We start from the raw sequence: 21,836 nt of genomic DNA, 5'->3' as shown, positions 1-21,836 counted from the left end.
GTAGAAGTGAAGCAGACCTGGGTCGACGCCAGCTTCAGTCCGCTCACAGTGCAATGCATTGTGGGTGCGGCTTCTTGGCACCTTTTTAATTTATTTTTTTTGGAGGAGGAGGGTTCACTCGAGTCCTCTGTGCCAGATCAGACTAATGAATCCAGGAAATAAAAGCTTTGTTGAATCTGCTCCATAAATTTGTCGACCCAGGCCCCTTTTTTTTTTTTTTTTTTTTTTTTTTTGTGCTTACGTAGGAAGAAAAATAGATGCTAGTCACTGAAGTAAAAAGAGAAAAGAAGAAGAGCAGAGTGGTGAAACAAAAGTTAAACTGTTAGCATCTGATTCCCTTTTTAAAAAAAACATTTTGTGCAGTTTTTAACATTTTTAACTATTAAAAAAATTTAAATTTTGAAACATGAACTCCAGTTTGAAAAAAACATATGAAGACACTCAGATACAACCTTTTAAATAAAGACCAGAATGAACCATAATGTGACTGTTTAAGACCCAAAATGGAGGAAAAATAAAAAAAACTTACATATAAATTTGGGTTAGAAATATTAATTTTGTGCTTCTTTATTCTGTCAATCATCTTGTGACTCAATGACAATCTGTTAGTTCTGAATATTTGTCTGTAACTCCAGTCTAAAGTTCAACATCTGATAACAAGTTAAATCCAAACATCCAGGCTTTAAATGTGACCTGAATAAACGAGGAGTTCTTGAGTCGTTGCATTTGCTGAACTTATATAATATAATGATAATAATGATATCATACTCTACATCGAGGAATCCTCATTTCACGTCCCCCTCTTTAACATTTTAGAGCCACTTTCCTTTTTAGCTCACAGAAAATGTAAAAATCATTCTAGTAACTTCTGGTTGAGAGACGCAAACATGGAGCTTCTTATGTAAAGCTGAATTATTATAATAAGGGATTTAAACATGTTCAACACTAAACGTAACATCGACCAAATTAAAGAAATTAAGTTTTCAAAGCTAATTTTTGCCAAATGACTAAATGTAAAATGTCTTAATGATCTTTAAAGTTCACAGTGAGGAACAGTGGAGGCAAACAGACACATTTTAGGGTTGAAGAGGTTCAAATATTAAAGATGAATCCTTTTTATCGTCACTTCTTTGAGTCAGAAATACAAATTTAATACGGCTAATAAATGATTTGTTAACCGTTTTGAATGTGACCTGATCACAAAATGTAGCTTCAGGTCGACCGACATGTGACGACGTGAGCTGAACAAACTAATCATTTGTATTTTCATCTTTTTTCTTTTTGTGGATTTTCTAAACTTTTAATGAAGAGGGAACGAATAGTTTCTACAAGCTCATCAGGACCAGAGCAGGGGGGAAAAAAATCAATGATAGGAAACAATTAAAGAAACTATCTGATGAGTACCTGATGAGTCAAACAGTTAAGATGATTTTGTACCACATGATCAAGCAAAAAAAACACTTTTAAGATATTTGAGGGTCTTTTAAACAAACGAAACTTGAAATAAACAGAAAGAAACATGAACATCCTGATCAGCTGTGGATGATTTAAAAAAAAAAAGAAATGTTCAAGTGTCATTTGTTAAACTGGAGAAAAAAAAACTTTCTTGAAGACTCCAGATTATCTCGAAGGCAGAAAAGGAGGGAAAAAGGGTCTCAAATGAAACCAGACAGGAAGTGTCAATAATCCTCGTCAAACAGAGAGAAGCTCCTCGGACGTAACGAACTCAGCAGTTTGACATCAGAGTTTTATAAATCACATGGTCGGCGGTCTGAGGAACGTTTCACAAACTGCTGCAGAGAAAAATAAAAGAGGTGAAACACGATCCGGTTGTTTCTGTGAGGAGCTCAGCAGGTTTCTCCTCAGAAGTTCTGCTGCCGTCGTTTTTTGGCCTCGATGGCGTCGAGGATCGGCTGCCTCTTGGTCTGATAGCGCTGATGGATCTGCTCGATCTCCTGCTCCATCTGAGGGTCCAGAGAGGCCAGACGCAGCCGCAGCTCCTCCACCGTCCACGAGCTCACCTGCACCAAGACACAACAAACTGTCAGGTATCTGTCTCAAACTAACACACACACACACACACACTCACACTCACACTCACACTCACACACACACACACACACACACACACACACACACACACACACACACACACACACACACACACACACACACACTCTCTTATAATCTTTTTACTATCGATTAAAAATGAAGCTGTAGTGAGGATACTTTACTCTGACAAGGAATAAAAAGCCTGAAGAGCAACAGTGATGTACCTTAAACCAAAAGTAAACACTCTGCACTGGTTGTTTCTTAATTTCTTGATTAAAACATTAATTTCATGACTGATAAACTTTAAAGATCCTGGTGGCCAATAACCAGAAGTATTGAGATCATTAACTTCAGTAAAAGTATGAAGTGTAGTTAAAAGCTTGTTATATTATCCATTGTGTCAAATCTTCATCTGAAAGTAACTAAAGCTGTCAGTGAGAGATGAAAATTAAAATGATCCAAAGAGGGTTTTAAAATGTTAACTCTGCTGTCATCTACATAAACTCAGAGTGCAGAAGAGTTAATCACAATCATATTTTATTCCTTTGATTCTGCAACTGGATTCATGCAAAATGCAAAATTCCCAAATATCCTGCAGTATTTAAAATCCTAATTTGAATCTAAATCAGCCAAAAACATTTCCAAATGCATATTTAAAGTGTTTCTCCTTCCTCTCAGACCTGCATATGAAACTATGACTCTTCCTTTAAGGAGGATCTAAAGACTTCAGGCTCAGAGATCAATAGGCAGCAAGTCCATTATCTACACTTAAAAAAGATCTTTACTACAACCTAAAAATAATCACATGACAGCGGTTACCAAGCTGTCCAATGATGAGTGTGTCTATTTTAGTAGCTTTCATCTATTGACATTTATTCAATCCTCCTCTGTCTCTGTTGTAGGCTTAAGTTAGGGACCTGATGCCTGCGCTCGCTGCTCCCCGGGGGGTTTCCCTCCTCTCAGCTTTTACCAGCAGCACTCCTCTCTCCAGCTATTTATTACCCACGATCAATGGAGCTAAAATAACACCGGCGTCCTGGTCCTCTAGACGAATCGACATGACCAGAGAAGGGGAAGATCCTGAACCTGAACCTGGACCTGGACCAGACCGGGGTCGTGGGGAAACACACTGGAATCTGTAGGTTTTTATTAAGATCTAGACCTGTCATAATAACGTAATTATCGTCATCATCATGTCTATATATGGACTTATCATATGATACATGGACATGACCGTGATCATTGTATTGACCTCAGTATTGCCACACTTCACATTAGCAGCTAAGAGGCTATTCATGTCACATTGGCTAAGTGAGTATTGTCCTCCATTCCTCATTGAGGCGTCCTGAGTGGAGACTGCAGAAGAATTAAAAGGTAATTAACTCTGTCCCCAACCATAATGGCAGTCTGGGTTTTTACAGAAGAGTAGCGCCCACTCTCCAATCCCCCCCCCTTACATTATTATACTATTATATTAGGGCTGGGCGATATGGACAATAGCTGCAACTAACAATTATCTTAGTTATTAATCTGTTAATTTATTGATTCATTGATTAGTTGTCTGGTCCATATATGTCAGAAAATTGTGAAATGATGATAGCTGTTTCTCAGGTGATGTCCTTAAATGTCTTGTTTTGTCCCGGCCAAATTACGATACCAGCAGAACTGCTGCTGAACTGCTAAGCGCGCTAACTCAAATTAACCATGACTTCACCACCATAGACGGGTTGTAGCTGCTGTGGCAGTGGACCAATCACATGTGGCATTAAATCCAAGAATGCTTGCGTTGATTGGCTGAGAGCAAGTCCGTACAAATAGTCATATTTTCTATCTCTGGGTGCAAAAAGGATCGATTGCAGGTGTCGTTTGACTGGAGACGTTTCGATACTACTTGGTATCATTAAAAGGTAACGCGTACCGATACCCAGCCCTAGTAGTATGGAGAATTTTGCACGAAAGCAGTCTTTAATTATATCAGCGTGTGTGAATTCAGCTTTTAAATGTTTAATTTAAAGATATTAGATCAACTTTGGGTTCATGTCCATTTAACCAAAACTCCAACCACCGCAGCCTCTTAAAATATGAACAAATCAATCAGAAACCAGCAGTCTACTGGGAGCTATGGAGGCTAAAACCACTGTCAGGAAAACACACAAACACACTCGAATATTAAGCTGTGTGTGTGTTTGTTACAACAGCCGAAGATGATAATTAACTATTCAACTATGACAGAGTTTGTAAATAATGATTGGCTGTTAAAGGGTTTAAGATTTAACCTTCGATCAGGATCAGTCAGGTAAGAGTTCGGTCTCCTTGAGGCGTCTTCAGAGGAGACGTGAGGAGAGAAGGGATGGAAGATGGGGGAGAAAAGAAGAAAACCAATAGGGGAAGAATAAAAATAGAAAATGGAAGAAAAAAGGACAGAAAGGAGCAATTGGTGGTTCTACGTCTGCTGGTCATGAATAATAGAGGTTAGTGCTTTTTCTCCGGTTGTTGTGTTCTCTATTGTCACACCGCTGAACTGGTTAGAGCAGAAACTACAGATACAAACCAGGATATATAAAGACTTTACAACATGTCTTAAAATAAATATACAAATATTAAACCAGACTGATGATTAAATGCTGAGTATCTACCATAGTTTTATATTTAACTACAATAATAAATGCAATGAATGAAAGTTTTATTATTGTGTCATGTATGTAAACTCTGTCCAGCATCCATCAACCCACAAAACACCTAAAAGTAGTTATCATGACAGACCTACTGCTGCTGTTATTTGTCCAATTAGGCTAATTATGACCAATCAAACCTAAATTTACCAAATCCACCTGTTTTCATGTAACGTCTCTTTCCCCTACAGAGCTGGGTCGTAATACAAAGTTGAGACTGATGATTAATTTCTGAGTATCTACCATAGTTGCATGAATGAAAGTTTTATTATTGTGTCATGTATGTAACTCCGCCCAGCCTCCATCAATCCACAAAACACCTAAAATTCAGCTGTTTTCAAATCTAAAAACAACAAAGAAAGTCAAAAACTAGAAAAGAAACTTTAACAATCGAATCTTCAAACCACTTAAACCAAACTCATAAATCACTGACATAAAAAACAGAATCTGTGTTGAGGCTTTCAAGACAGTTTGCTGCCTGTATATAAATTAAGATGTGTGGTCTGTAAGCCTGTCACAATAGTTACCCACTTATCGTACAATAACATAATTATCAGCATCATCATGTCTATATATGGACTTATCATATGATACATGGACATGACCGTTGACCTCAGTATTTCCACACTTCACATTAGCAGCTAAGAGGCTATTCATGTCACATTAGCTAAGTGAGTAGTGTCCTCCATTCCTCACTGTGACGTCCTGAGTGGAGACTGCAGAAGAATTAAAGGTAAATAACTCTGTCCCCAGCCATAATGACAGTCTGTGTTACATTATACTATTATATTATCATTATATCAGTGGTATAAAATGATCCTGAAATGACAATAATATCGTTTATCGTGATTATTTCTGAGACAGTATATCGTCCAATAAAAGTAGTTAGAGTGACAGGTCTAGTGGTCCGACTGTTGTTGTTATTTGTCCAATTAGGGCATTTATTACCAATCAATCAAATCTAAATTAACCAAATCCACCTGTTTTTTTGTTGCGTCTCTTTCTCCTACAGAGCCGGGTCGTAATCAGGCGGGGAGTTCCTGTCCTCTGAAATGATGCCAACGTGGAAGTAACTTAAAACTGCATTCTATCAAAAGGCCACCAGGGGGCGACCGTTTTGGTGTCAAAAGGACTTCCGTCTCTATACAAGTCAATGGAGAATTCACCAACTTCTCACTTGATTTCTAACCTCAGTAAACGTTTTCAAAATGTGTTTATGGTCTCAATCACTAGTTTAAAGCCTTCTTCAATGCAGTATGATGTTCATTTGTGAAATTTGGGCCTCCCTGATTTTATATGTGACGATAAAGCAGGGTATGTATTAGGGCGTGGCTACGTCGTGATTGACAGGTTGATTGGTTCACAGGTTCAGGAGGGCGCCTCATGCTCCTCCTGATGCCCATATAAGTAGAATCCGTGTTTTTATTTTTCCCAGCATGCACCAGAAATTTTCAAGATGGCGCTGCTCAGATCCGATACTATTGGCTTCCGAGCAGCAGTCCACAAACCAATGGGTGACGTCACGGATGTTACGTCCATTTCCTATATACAGTCTATGGTCGAAATACAAAGTTTGCTCATTCAAAAGATGTTAATATTCAAAGAGCCGTTTACAGTTTTGATCGTCTGAATGAAACGTTTCAAGCTTTTATCAACACATCAATTCACCCTCTTAAATTATCATAATTTTTCACAGTACAACAGATTAATGGGATTTACTTTCCTCTTCACCCAAATCACACAGCTCGCTGCTTTTAATGCTGAATATTTTTAATCTCTTAATTCAGCAGAAGAAAACTAAAAGAAGTCTTGACAAGTTTTTTAAAAAGTGGAAACTCCAACCTGAGACAGTTTTAAAGCAGCCAACGTGACGATAATCCGACTGTCTTAATATCTAAATAAAAAACACATAAATAGCAAAGTAGACGGATCTAAAATTAAACACAGTCAGCATCAAACTGTCAACAAGCTGCTTCCAAGTAATAAAGCTCCCTGGAAGAAATTAGCTTTTTATCTTCTCATTTGCAAGTCTAATGAAACAATAAATCCCCCCTGAAGAGGGATTTCTGTCGTCAAGTAAAGCCTTCTTGATTTTACTCTCAACTGTCTAGAAGTCTGAACTTCGTTGCAGGAAAGACACGACAGACTTTTTCTGTTTGACGTCTATTATTTGCCTTCAGGTCCTTTTTGTGTCTGCGGCCGGTCGACTGACTGTGACAGCTGTCAGAGTTTCTGCAGCAGAGCCACAGACCAACGTTCATCCTCCTCAACTGGACGCTTTAAAAGTCAACATAAACTAACCTATGATCATAATATCATGTATCAATGATGTCAATGAATGTTAATAATTAATGGGTTTAAAACTGCAAAGCAATTTCTCAAAATGTATGATTGATTCTTTAGTTTGACTGATTATTAGGGATGCTCGATATTGACTTTTCTGCCGATATCCGATATTCCGATATTACCCAATTCATAATTTCCGATACCGATATATACAGGCTTTTTACACCAAAACTGTTAACAACATAACATATCTCCTACTGTTGAATTAACACATTATGCCTAATTTTATTGTGATGCTCCACTGGATGCAAACATAAATGCAACATGGCTTTCCAAATGCAAACACTGTCTGTGCAAAATAAGAGAACAACTTCAACTTAAGTCATGGAAAGTTAAGTGATGTAAGTTAAGTTAAGGGTTCAAGTGTGTATTAAACCTCTCTGTAATCATTCCTCCTGTTCATACTGACTATTAAAAAATCTCCTAAAAAAGTGTTTTCAATGTAAAGTGATGGAGGACTAAATCCACAGTGTGTCCACACAGTCATTTAAAAGTAGCTGATCAGCTTCTATTGAGCTTCATCAGTCTGAGTTAGTCATATCAAATGATATCTGACACATTTACAGTCTTTTTAGCATCAGATTCCCTCTTAGTGTTTCCCTGTTGAGCTGTGGTGGAAGTATAGTAACAAAAAGACTTTGCTACTAAAAACACTGTAACGTTGAAACATAGAAGATGAAGATTTGACTCATTTGGGCGACTGAAGCTTCATATTAGCTTCAGATCAACTTTTAAATCCATGTTTACACAGAAGGAGGACTGTGTGTTTAGTCCTCCATCACTTCCATTGTAAACATTATGAAGGGATCTTCTAATGGTCAATATGAACAGGAGGAATCATTACAGTAAACATTATGAAGGGATCTTCTAATGGTCAGTATGAACAGGAGGAATCATTACAGACAGAAAAACACTTGGAAAAATATGAACTCACCCTTTTAATGTTTACCGTCCCCTATTAACAAAGGAAATACTATTATAAAAGAGTTCACTGTTTTAATGAGGTGCAGCCTAATTTCTGTAAATGTCGTGATGGCAAATTTGCTGATTAATTGATCATCAGAGGACGATGATGATGATGCATTAAGGAAACTGCTTTAAAATTAGCTTTCATTAGTGCAGCAATTCTGAAAATCTGCTGTTTCTTTTAAATGAAATAAAGCATTACATCAAGAATCTTTAGTTTGTTAAGTAAGGCTTGAATTGCTAACAGTGATAATGCATATTGTTCATATTTCCTATCACAGTGATCACAGACAGTGTAGATGTAAAACATGACTATAAATAATTTGCTTTTTTCTCTCTTCAAATACAAAACACAAGAAAAATAAAACTTTCCATTGACCCAAATCTGTTACCTGCCTGAAATCACTGACATCATCTACTCACTGAAGACTGTAACGTGTGTGTGTGTGTGTGCGCGTGTGTGTGTGTGTGTGATACACCTATTGAAGATGACTCTGTGTGTGTGTGTGTTACAGCATGCATGTTTGATATTGAAGACTTATAGTATTAAAACATCAGGAGAACATGAGTGAGAGTCGGGGTCGTCTGGCGGTTATCTGTCACTGTGTGTTAGTGTAACGGCTTCAGACGCTCACGAGCACTGAGCCGAGGCCCAATAGATGCATGTTATACATACACACACACACACACACACACACACACACACACACACACACACACACACACACACACACACACACACACACACACACACACACACACTCTTTTATAAAACATGAAGCCCAAAAACAACAGACATTTTACAGCATTTAAGCACAACGACTCCATTAATAATTGCTGGGAAAAAAGTCTAAATTTGTAGTTTTTAATAATCACAACTGTTTGAGAAACTGAGATTCATTGTTAAAATCTCTTTTTTTTTTAGGTTTACTTTGCAGCAGAGGAGAAAGAAGAGGCTTCACAGCTCTCTGAATATCTAAAGCAGGATGAGCAGCAGGGAGGTCTGAGAAGAGAAACCACCTCGTATTTAAAAAGGTCACATATTTAATATTTCATTCCAGCAGCTGCAGCCATTTGTCCTGCTTAGATGTCTTTAAGCAAGACAGAGTGCTTCTGCTTCTTCACTCGCTAAGGTCCGTTTCATATGTGAAGGTGCTCAGAAAGGTGAGAGTAAATGAGGAGGAAGGTAAACATCATCAACCTCTGAACAACATTTTTCATTTTCACATAAACAAACCTTTAACTGAAGCAGTGACTCACTTCATAATCACACAAACTTTACTGTGGAAACAACAACCTTTAGTAATGTTGTTTTTATACTTTAAGTCTTTAAATCTAAATTATTTGAGATTATTTCAGGCTTCCTTTACACTAGAGATCTTTGCAGGACGATAAGAAGAAGAACAAGAAGAAGAAGAACGGCTGAAACATGAAATCTGCAGCTTTGGTCAAAACAAGCAGCAAAAAACAACACTGTATAAAAGTTTTAGGCATTTTAAATTGAGATGCTCAGCATATCTCTCTCTATCTCTCTCTCTCTCTCTCTCTCTCTCTCTCTCTCTTTCTCTGTCTCTCTGTCTCTCTCTCTCTCTCTCTCTCTCTCTCTCTCTCTCTCTCTCTCTCTCTCTCTCTCTCTCTCTCTCTCTCTCTCTCTCGTCTGGGTTTGACAGACTCATACTTATCGATCAAGTCACACATAATAAATCAAGTGGAAGGCAGCATAGATATGAGGGATGATAAGTGTGCATTTTTTAATATAGCCTCTAAATGTTTAGATTCTGTCAATGAGGTGTCTGATTGGTTCCTAATTTATTCTGCAGCATGACAACGAGCCCAAAAGAACTGCTTGTTCTTCATCAACATGAAGAACAAGCAGAGCACACACAGTCCTGATCTCAACATCATGGAGTCAGTCTGGGACTAACACGAAGAGACAGAAGAAGCTGAGACGCAGAAAGCAACAAAAGAAGAAGAAGAGGAAGAACTGTGGCAACTTCTCCGAAATGGAAAACAGAAAGAGACAAAAGCTGCTAACTACTAATCCTGATTTAATCAACGTTTCTGCTGTTTAATCAACTCTGGATCCATTCAGGTATTAAACAGACTGACAACCTCCTCCAATCACACACAGCTCGTAACTCACCACTTCCAGATCTCCCTCAGGAGGCATTTTGCGGTTGTCTGCGTTGTTTTCTCCTTTTCCATCGTTGTGGACGTTGGCCTCCTTCTCTTTCTGCTCAAAGTACTCCAGGAAGGACGGCTTGGCCGGCTGCATCGTCTCGTCTCTCCCTGCGAGACACAGAAACAACATTTACTTTATCACAGCAGACACATGAGAGTCTGTCTGAGGAGGAATCATCATATTTATACTTAATATTAAAACACAAAGGGAGGAACTGTGATCTGTGATAACTTCACACAGCTGTTGATTAGTATCAGTGAGTCAGTGACTGCATGATCAGATGCTGATGTTAAACAATAAAATGTCTTATCAGCTTCAACATGCCTCTGGTCTACAGGACTAACAGAAACAGAGCACATTAACACTCCTGTTGTCCTCGAGTCAAGGAAGGGAGGAAGAAGGAAGGAAAGGAAGGGAGGAAGAAGGAAGGAAAGGAGGAAGAAGGAAGTAAAGGAGGGAGGAAGGTAGGGGGGAGGAAAGAAAGAAGGAGGGAGGGAGGAAAAGAAGGAAGGGATGAAGGAAGGAGGGAGGGAGGAAGGGAGGAAAGAAGGAAGGAAGGTAGGGGGGAGGAAAGAATGAGAGAAGGAGGGAGGGAGGAAAGGAAGGAAGGTAGGAGGGAGGGTGGAAGGAAGGGAAGAAAGGAAAAGAAGGGAGGAAGGTAGGGGGGAGGAAAGAAAGATAGAAGGATGGAGGGAGAAAAGAAGGAAGGGAAGAAGGAGGGCGGGAGGAAAGAAGGACAGAAGGAAGGGAGGAAGGAAGGGAGGAAGACACTAAGGTTAAACCATTCAGATGTATTTTACAATCAGTCAGTTTAGTTTGCCTTCATCTTGAATCGAGCTAAATAAATAAAATACAACCATATTAAAAACTGACACATTATTATTTATAATAATGTCCTCCCAGTTAATTTTCTATACTCAACAACTATTACAATGGTGCTTGTTTTGATTCAATTAAACAGAGGTGTTAAAACTCATGCTGTTACAGCTTGTTAAATCCATCTCTCATTATGTTGTTTTAACTCATTTTAATAATTAAACATAATTCACACTGGATGCACTTCACCTCTTTTCATAATTCATAATAATTACAGAGGGAGATTTAAAAGCATCATTTCAATAATTTACGTTTAGTGTCACTTCACTTTGGCAAAATACCTCGAAATGTTTGACAACATGTCGCTGAACTAACATGAGAAGCCAGAAACATGGAGCTGCTCTCTATGTAGATATAAAGACTCATTCTGAGGCAACAAAAACACAACAAGTCTTATTTTCTAATTATTATAAACTAATAAAAATAAACTCTGCTATGTCTGTTCAGCTCGATGCCACTAAATTCTACAAACTGCTCCTTTAAGAAGATAATTAGTACAGTAGGAGGTAAAGTAGTTAACATGAGATGAATCTACGTAAATACATTAAGTGCAGCTCATCAGGGAATGTTGGGTCTCTTTAAATTAAATTAAAAAGTTCAGTCTAGACCTGCGTTATGTGAAGAGTGGCTTGAGATGACTGCTGTTGTGATATATAAATATATATATATATGAAGATTGAATTGGAAAGATGTTTTTGTGAGATAGAAATGTCAATAAAACTTTATGTAATGTTGTATTTTGTCTGTGAATTTACTTCAAAAGCTCCTCGATACTAAAGCTGAGTATTAAACAAACTAAGTTACATAATGTGATAAAACTTCAGTTTGTGGATTTCAACGAAATGAATTGTAGTGCAATACTTTAAGTCATTTTTTAAAGTGGGGAAAAAAACTATATTGAAAATACTAAATTGTCTTTTTCCAAGTCCCTTAAATTTAAATATTTTGTTATATTTAATGGTTTTTTTTTTAGCCTTCTGTGATAATAAACTGAATATCTGTTGTTCAGGACATTAACGTAGCATATTGGACTTTATTGTTACCATTTTCTGACATTTTATAATCCAACTTTTTGATTAATCAAAGAAATAATTGATGGACTAATTGATAATGACAATAACTGTTAGTTGTAGCCCAACAATCATTATTTGAGGAGCACAATCAACAATCTAAAAAATAAACATTATCACAAATGAATGAAACCTAAAACCAAACTGCAACATGACAAAAAATACCCTGTAAAATACTGTAAAATAACGTGGTAATGAGTGGGAGGATGTACTGTATGTGTGTGACTATATATATGTGTGTGTGTGTGTGTGTAATGTGCATGGAGACTCCAACAACCGTAGAGATAATGAGTGTGTGGAGTGACTCGTGTGTGATACTCGGTTCATTGGATAAGCGAGAGCATCAGTGTGATTCACAGATTTAATAAGCTGCAGACTCTCCTACAGTATATACAGACCTTCACTGCTTACATACAGTCACACTAATAATGGTCTGAAAATAAAGTTACTGTTACAGCCAAGCAGCATTTCCCACAGAGAGGCTGAAGCTAATGTAGAGAGACCTTAAAGTTTTAAACTCTCATTCAAAAAGCCTCAACTTCTCTCTGGAAACACTGTCAATCATTTCTTTCAATGAGTCATCACAGTCTCAATATCTAGTTAATTTATTACATTTTAATATTTTATCATTTCTTGGGCAAATAAGTTTCTAATGGTTTTTACTGTTTATATTTATTATGTCTTATTATCAGCTTGTCAGTGACCTATATAGCACCTTGAATTTTTGTCCATTTTGAACAAAACTTTTTAATAATTTAATTTGATAGTGCTGAGAATCAACAGCCTGATCTGCTGCTCTACGAAGCTTTTAAGTCAGTTTTTACTCCTAATGTTAACTAACTTTCTCTCACGAGTAAATAGACCAATCCAGAGCTAAAACATCGGAAAACACTGGACGAATATTCAACGACACCAAGAAACCATAGCGTGTCTGCCCCCTAGTGGACAAAAACTGCTTACTGCAACTTTAAACTTCTTCAAGGAAAGACAATACAATGTCAAACCCTTAAATTTGTAATAAACACAAAGACATCTGGGGTCTGTTATACTATGTGTGCATTCTTAGCTTGGTTATGATAATTAATGACAGACACTAAGTAGTTTTTTCTCATGTTAGCTTATTTTATAATATAACCCAAAAACATCTCCACTTACTCCTAATGTTAACTTACTTTAATCCAGATCTAAATCGTCGGAAAACACTGGACGAATATTCAACAACACAAAGAAAACTGACAGTATATGAAGCTTCTGTTGTGTGTGTCTGCCCCCTAGTGGACAAAAACTGCTTAATGCACCTTTAAACTTCTCCAAGGAAAGACAATACAATGTCAAAACCTTATATTTTTAAATAAACACAACAACATCTGGGGTTTGTTTATACTATGTGTGTATTCTTAGCTTGGTTATGATAATTAATATATATAATATTAGCTTATTTTATAATATAACCCAAAAACATCTCATCGCTGATCTCAAGTACAAAACCAATTAAAAGTTTAGTATTCTCTTTACAATAAAAATAACTAATGGCTGTTTATTCTCCACTTCGGCTGCCAGGTGCCTCCACACATCACGACGCTGCCAAGAGGACGAACCATAAATAAATCATTGTTTAAAATAAATAAATACAGACACAGGTTTTCCCCAATATGGAGTTTTTTCTCCAACATAATCAGATGAAAGAAGGTCAGAGCCATAAAAAACCCCTGATCTAACGTCTCTTTGATTATAGTTTGGTATCTACTGTTGTTGGGTTACTTGAGCAATTATCTGACTGGTCAGAGACTCTTTCCAACTGTGCTTCACAACCCTATAAACTGCGACCTGCTGTGCTTTGGTGGTTGCTATGCCGACATGTGCGGAGAAGACGTAGACGGTAAGCAATGTTTAACTGTGTCTTCAGTTTTTAAACTTCTGCTTGTATACATGAAGAGAAGAAGAACTGTGGTAGAAATGTAGTTATTGGAAGTATAACAGCTGTATAAATTATAGCCAGACCGATATATCAGTCAGCCGATATTGACCTATCACAGATATATCGGTTAATATGTTGTCCGATAGCTTATTAGTGATGTCATTTTATATCAACCAATCAATCAATACATCTTTATTTATATAGCGCCAAATCACAACAAAGTCATCTCAAGGCACTTTACACATAGAGCAGGTCTAAACCGTACTCTTCTTGTTTTTATTTTAACCTTCATGTCGTCCTCCCGGGACAAATTGACCCCGTCTGTTTTGACTGTTCCTTCTTTCCTCCCTTCCTTCCTCCCTCCATCCTTCTCTTTCTTTCCTTCCTCCATCCCCCTTTCTTCCTTACTTTGTCCTTCCTATCTTCCTTCTTTCCTCTGTCCTTCTTTCCTTCCTTCCTCTTTTCCTTTCTCTCTCCCTTCCTCCTCCCTCATTTCCTTCCTTCCTGCCTCCCTCCTTTCCTTACTTCTTCCTCCTTTCCTTCCTTCCTCCTTCCCTTCCTTCTTCCTCGTTTCGTTCTTCTTCCTCCCTTCCTCCTTCCCTTCCTCCCTCCTTTCCTTCCTTCTTCCTCCCTTCCTTCCTTGACTCAAGGACAACAGGAGGGTTAAAGAGACCCAACATTCCCACATGAGCAGCACTTGGCGACAGTGGCAAGAAAAAAACTCCCTTTTAACAGGAAGAAACCTCAGAACCAGACTCAAGGTGGGAGAACATCTGCCTCGACCGGTTGGGGTAGAGAGGAGAGAGAGGAAGGAGAGGAGAATATAATAAAGTTGATTGTTAAACTGTAAAATATCATGTCTTTATTATATATCTTTGTCACAAGTGTTTGATAACCATGTTTGAGAGATCAATGCCAAAAAAATGTGTATTCATGTATATATTCTGTATATATAATATTATTTGCCGATATATTTATTTTTTTAACTCCTAATATCGGCCTCAAAAATCCAGTGTAGTTTGAATGTTACGCGAACATAAGCTGAGAAAGTCCTTTGACTTATTAAAGGATAAGGCTGCCAATTTTCTATATTTCTCTTATTGTGAAAATATTCCATGTGTAAACAATAAACCAACACTGATTTGATCTGCTTATAAATATTGTGTGTGTATCAAAAGTCTTATATATCTAATTCCTCAGTGCTGTAGACCTCGGTTGTTATTTAAAAACTATTAAAAACACGTCAATGAGCCACTAAGCTACACTGGGTGACTTGTTCCTTCATTACTTCCTGCTGCTTTACACAGAACTACTCTACAGAGACTGAAATCATCATCACTAGTATTAATCTTTGGAGCCGTTTCTAAACAAACTAACGTGACTCAACTCTTCATAATGAAGGAACAAGTCACCCAGTGCAGTGATGTGACTCACTGATGTGTTTTTAATAGTTTTTTGTAGAACAACAGATGAGTAAGATATATCAGATTTTGATACACACATAATAGGGCTGCTCGATTATGGAAAAAATCATAATCATGATTATTTGGGTCAAAATTTAAATCACAATTATTAAAACAATTTACTTTAGAAACATGCTGCATTTATTGGACATTTCTTGTCCATTCGGCGTAATTAATTTTCTCTCCCAGCAGCAGCCTTTTATCTGCTGCTCAACCATAGACTGTATATAAGAAATGGACGTAACATCCGTGATGTCACCCATCGGTTTGTGGACTGCTGCTCGGAGGCCAATAGTTTCGGATCTGAGCAGCGCCTCTTGAAAATTTCATGTGTATGCTGGGAAAAATAAAAACACGGATTCTACTTATATGGGCATCAGGAGGAGCATTAGGCGCCCTCCTGAACCTGTGAACCAATCAACCTGTCAATCACGACGTAGCCACGCCCTAATGCATACCCTGCTTTATCGTCACATATAAAATCAGGGAGGCCAAAATGTCCCAAATGAACATCATACTGCATTGAAGAAGGCTTTAAACTAGCGATTGAGACCATAAACACATTTTGAAAACGTTTACTGAGGTTAGAAATCAAGTGAGAAGTTGGTGAATTCTCCATTGACTTGTATAGAGACGGAAGTCCTTTTGACACCAAAATGGTCGCCCCCTGGTGGCCTTTTGATAGAATGCAGTTTTAAATTACTTTCGCGTTGGCATCATTTCAGAGGACCGGAACTCCCCGGCTGGTTTTTAATAATTAGTCAGCATTGTCTGACGCAGGCAACTCTGCACTTTTATTAACAGTTAAAACATTTCGCTGTGTGTTTCAGCTTCTGTCAAACTAACGGAGCTGCGGCGGCTTCCAGTCTAAGCTTTTCAAAATAAAACCTTTGTTATTGTGCGCTTCTCATTATTATTAACAAACAAAGTTTTGATTAATTGAGCAGCCTTAACACACAATACTCATGAGAATACACATTGTTGACAATAAGAAAAACATAGAAAACTACCAGAGATATAAAAATATGCTCATAGAACCAGAACAAGTTTTCCATTTAATATTCTGATGATATCACTTTTCCTAAATTAATAGAGTTGCTGAATGTTCTTCTTTCTTTGAGCTAATCTCAACATTATGTAACTTAATTAAAAACTAGCTGCTTTATCCAAACACCACAGATGAATTTTCACTTCAAACTTCAGCACTGAGACAAACATGAGGAACACTTGATCCTCGGACCTTACATGGTACTGGTTCAGCTTTAATGTAGCCCAGTTTAAATATTTCATCACATCCATCATGCATACTTTAAATACATCACATTTTTTAAGGTGGATACTCAAATGCGCTCTAACCCACAACATCCACATATGGTCCGAAACATCATCTGTGAGTCTGAGAGACGAATATTAAACGAGGGAGGATTTAAAGAAAATAAAGAAATGACAGAAGAAAAAGTTTAATGGACACTTTTATTTAACAGTCTTTTTATTCTATTTCTATTTCATTGGTTTTGATGTTTTAACATTTTATTAATGTTCTTAATTCTTTTTTGTCTTTTTTTTACAAAGTTTTTAGTCTTGCTTTTATTAAACTCTGTCTTTATATATCATTTTACTTTGTTTTATCTTTTTAATCTAAGTTTTTTTAATTCTATTTTTTTTTTAAATTCTAACTTTTAATAAACTTTTTCTCTTATTTTTTCTTTTTTTGTTTAATTTTCTCTTATTTATTTTATTTTAACATTTTCATTATTGATTTTTAAATTATTTTCTCATTTTTTAAATCTTATTTATTTATTATGGTCTTTTCTCTCATGTGCATTGGTCTCAAATTAAATCCCTTTACTACATTAACCTGTATGAAAGGTGCTACATAAATAACATTTGATTGATTGATTGATTGTCAGCCTGCAGGTGAATGAATGAATATTAGTTTGTTGAGTAACGAGCAGAAACAGACACAAAGATAACAGGAAACAGCTGACTGACGCCTCAAAAGTCAATAAATTGAATGAAATATGACGTACTGAAATGAAATGAGAATTATAAACTCTCATTTAGGCTTCTTTCCTTTTTTTTCTTCCTTCATTCTGACAACAGATAGTTCACACTGGATGGTGAGGCAGCGGAAACGAAGAAGGAGGGCCGGGTTTTCTTTACTGGAAGCCACTAAGATGATTTATTGCTGTCGGGTGATTAATTGTAATGTGGAATCTATCGCTGCGAGGACACTTCGCCCGACTTCCCAGAAACACTCTGATCTGATCAGCTGATTACACAGATGACAAAGAGACAAAAAAATATATAACAATAACAGACATTACCGTTTGTCACTCACTGATAAGACCATTATTTTATTTTCTCTTCTCTCTCCGTTGTGTCTTTTCTGACCAATCAGAGCACAGCGATCACTTTGAGTTAAAGAAAAGTATAAATGCTGCTTTTCTTTTAGTGAAAGTTTCCAAGTTTAAAATAGTCCCTAGTCTTTTTATTATATTTGTTTTAGATTTTTTAACATTTTGTTTTACTCTATTTTTTTATTATTATCATCATTCTATACGTTTTTATCTTCTTATCGATTTTATTCATGTTTCTTTCGTCTTTTAATCTCTTTTTTAACCTAGTTTTAGTCCAGCTTTTATCGTTTTTTACTTTAAACTTAACTTTTAATAAACTTTCTCTCTTATTCTGTCTTATTTTTAATTATTCATTTATATATTTATTTGTATTATTTTCTTTCATTTATTTTACTTTAATTACATTTTTATCAATCTTATTTTTTCTTGCCTGTATTGGTCTCATTTTTCATTATAATTTGTTCTTTTTTTTCTCTTCCATTTCTTTATGTTGTCACTTATTCTGTTTTATTATCAGCTTGTCAATCAACTGTGAAACACTTTGAACTACATTAACCTGAATGAAAGCTGCTGTATAAATAAAGTTTGATTGATTGATTGAAAATGATGAAATGAGACCAAACTGGCTCTTATTGTTTTCAGTGAATAATACAAACAGGCTTCAGTGGGATTAAACTCTCTAATCTGGAGAATCTTAAACAGGCTGAACATAAACTACAAGTTCAGAAAAGAAAGAGTTTTTATTTTTATTGTTATGTTTATACAGTTGAACTTAATGCGAGCGGACTCTGGAGAGAGAGACGACCATCTGCTCCTCCAGCTCCTCCAAAACAAAATTAAACTTTAATAAAGTAAAGAGACGCCAGCGCTGGGCCGGTGCTATTAAATCATTTTAAACTCGAGTCCAGACAAAAATAAGTAATAGAAAAATACTGTGTTTATTTTGAGTGTTTGCAAAGTTAACTGTGCTGTCCAGCTTCTACATAACATCTTCATTAAAGGCGATGAAAAGGTTAATGCAGTCCTGAAGATCAAAGCATTTATCCATTTGAACATTAAAGATAATTAAGGCTCTTAGAGATGGGAGACTATTCCAATAATCCATTTAAGTCGGCGTAATGGTTTCCGTCTCCGTGCATCTTAAACTATAAAATGGAAAGTTTGGACGAGCTCTCACTTCAGACGGCCAGCTGCTGTTAGAGAGTTAGTGTGAGAACAACAGAGAGATGCTGATCTACGTCACCGCTGCGTCTGCATCTGTGTGTCTCTGAGAGCGACAGCAAAAAAGGAAACAAACACTTTAAAATAAAACCTCCCTAAAAATATATCATGAGCTGAGCTGCTATAAATGTCTGCGATGGTATTTTAACGCAGCGTAAAACTGATTTCATTAACAGACTTCAGAGGAGATCACTGCTGCTGCTGCTGTCAGAGGCACAGTGTGAAGTCTGTGGATCAGGTGGGTTTACATTTTAACGCTCCTGTTGTCCTCGAGTCAAGGAAGGAAGGGAGGAAGGAAGGAAGGAAAGATGAAAGGAAGGAAGGAAGGAAGAGAGGAAGAAGGAAGAAAGAAGGAAGGAAAGATGGAAAGGAGGAAGAAAGAAGGGAAGGAAGGAAGGGAGGAAAGAAGGAAGGAAGGACGGTAGGAAGGATGGAAGGGAGGAAGAAAGAAGGGAAGGAAGGAAGGAAAGGAGGAAGGAAAGGAAAGAAGGAAGGGAGAAAGGAAGGTAGGAAAAAAGGAACGAGGGAGGGAGGGAGAAAGGAAAAGAGGAAGGAAAGAAGGACAGACGAAAGAAGGAAGGAAAGAAAGGGAGAGAGGAAAGAAGGAAGGGAGGAAAGAGAGAGGAAGGAAAGAAAGAGAGAAGGAAGGAGGGAGGAAGGAAGGAAGGGAGAAAAGAAGGAAGGAAAGACGGTAGAAAGGATGGAAGGGAGGAAGAAAGAAGGGAAGGAAGGAAGGAAAGGAGGGAGGAAAGGAAAGAAGGAAGGGAGGAAGGAAGGTAGGAAAAAAGGAAGGAGGGAGAAAGGAAGGGAGGAAGGAAAGAAGGACAGACGAAAGAAGGAAGGAAAGAAAGGGAGGGAGGAAAGAAGGAACAGTCAAAACACCCGGGAGGACGACACGAAGGTTAAAGGAGTATTTCACAGAGTTTTTTTGGTTAAATCTTCTAACTGAGGAGATATTTATTCACATGTAATATCAGATTAAAGACTCCGCTGTACAAGGGACCCAAAAATACTCTGAAGCCATCAATAGCACAGGAGTAGTGTGCAGCGTAGCGTGAAGGTAGTGAAGCTCGGTGAAGCTCGGTGAAGCTCGGTGAAGCTCGGTGAAGCTAGAATTGAATGAAAGTGAGAATGATTCGCCAGCGTGGAACAAATCCAAGAAGAAAACACACACAGGACACAGTGTCCAAAAATGACTCTGGGAAATGTTTCCAGGAATGAAGCGGCGGGACAAGTGTATCACATCTCAAGGAGAGTAGTTCGGAGGGGATCAGGAAGGTACTGATGAAAGATTTATGATGACTGTGGGGTTGTTTTGGGTTCTGGGAACTTTTGGGTCCCCATTCATAAATACCTCAGTCACTACTTCTCCTGCAATGGAGCCAAATGTAACTATTGAACATTGTTACACCAAACAGCAGCTCCACAACAAGGCCCTTACTTTTAGATTCTAACAGACTGCCATCAAAACACATTTTTGTTGGATAAATCCCATTATTAATCTAAATCAACTTTACTGCAGCTTCTAGAAATACCTAAAGAAAAAAAACCTAAAAACTAAACAGGCCAGCAGTAACATTTGGTTTCAACTTGGGAGGCAATTAACATTTTCATTATTAATTATTGTGACTCTTTTCTTGATTAATCATTTATACTACAAAACAAATCACCATTTTCTAAAGCACAGAGTCCTCAAGTTGATGCTTGTTTTTGTCTGAGCAATAATCCAAAACCCAAATATATTCAATATATCTTAATACTATATATGTATTTATATACACATACATACATAAATATATATATATATATCTTAGTATAATGTAACTAGTTCCTAACTGACATCATAACATCCAGATGTTAACGTACTAGCTTGGTGATTAGCGTCAGGTCCGTCTCCCTTAGTAACCGTCACAGCAGACAGCAGTTTTTTTGTCCATGTGAAACCACGATAGCTCAACTCTGCTCCACATATTTCACTCCTGACAACATTATCTTTTACTTTCTGGAAGTTTTTAAACCACAATGGACTTTTGTGTGTCTTCGTCTGCATCATGTTCCCTCCAGTCAGCTAGCTAGCAGGCTAACTTACTACTTCTACACAAGGTGGAGGTGGTTTACAGAAGCTTAGAGCTCCTCCTAGTGGCGGAAAGTGAACATTGCTCCGCAGTAGCTGTTAATGGATCCTTCATACTAGACTACACAGCTCAACTCAATGACACATCTTTAGTCCACTCACATGTTAATAAGAGTATTAAAAACTTGAAAAAATATTCTTTTAGAGTACATTTAGAAAATAATTAAAAATGTGCGATTAATTTGCGATTAATCGGGAGTTAACTCATTTGGTTATAGTTAAACGCAATTACATGTTTAATCGATTGATAGCCCTAATACATTTTTCCTTGATTATATTCATTTATATATTTATTTTTATTTTATTAGTTTATTTGTCTGGGACAGTGTATATCAGTTTTCATCCTTTGCCACTAGCCAGGTGTGAGCTGGCCGCCTAAACATCAAGAGATCATATAAAACAGTTTGTAATTTGTCATTTATTTTTTAAGAAATAAATAAATGACTGAAATGATTAATTGATTATCAAACAGCTGCCAATAATTTTCTTCAATCACCTAATAATTGCAGCTCCATTTTTAACAAGAATAAAGAGTTTAGGGATGTATTTTGAGGTTCATCCCCTGTTATTGTTATT

At 37.1% G+C, this 21,836-nt stretch overlaps 1 protein-coding gene across 1 annotated transcript in view; it reads right to left on the bottom strand.

Annotated features, from left to right (window-relative positions):
- Nucleotides 1-512: 512 nt before the first annotated feature.
- Nucleotides 513-21,836, bottom strand: part of LOC133978024 (serine/threonine-protein kinase 4-like) — a 44,314-nt gene continuing 22,990 nt past the window's right edge. The window contains exons 11-12 of the mRNA XM_062416349.1: nt 10,180-10,325; nt 513-2,021 (exon numbers count right to left, since the gene is read on the bottom strand). Of these exons, the coding sequence (XP_062272333.1) occupies nt 1,863-2,021; nt 10,180-10,325 (305 nt within the window). The 3' untranslated portion in view covers nt 513-1,862. The remainder of the gene's footprint in view (nt 2,022-10,179; nt 10,326-21,836) is intronic.

Source organism: Scomber scombrus, chromosome 3 (genome assembly GCF_963691925.1).
Source record: "Scomber scombrus chromosome 3, fScoSco1.1, whole genome shotgun sequence".
Taxonomy (NCBI): Eukaryota; Metazoa; Chordata; class Actinopteri; order Scombriformes; family Scombridae; genus Scomber; species Scomber scombrus.
Note: the sequence above shows the minus strand (reverse complement) of the source record. Positions and strands in the feature narration are given on the sequence as shown.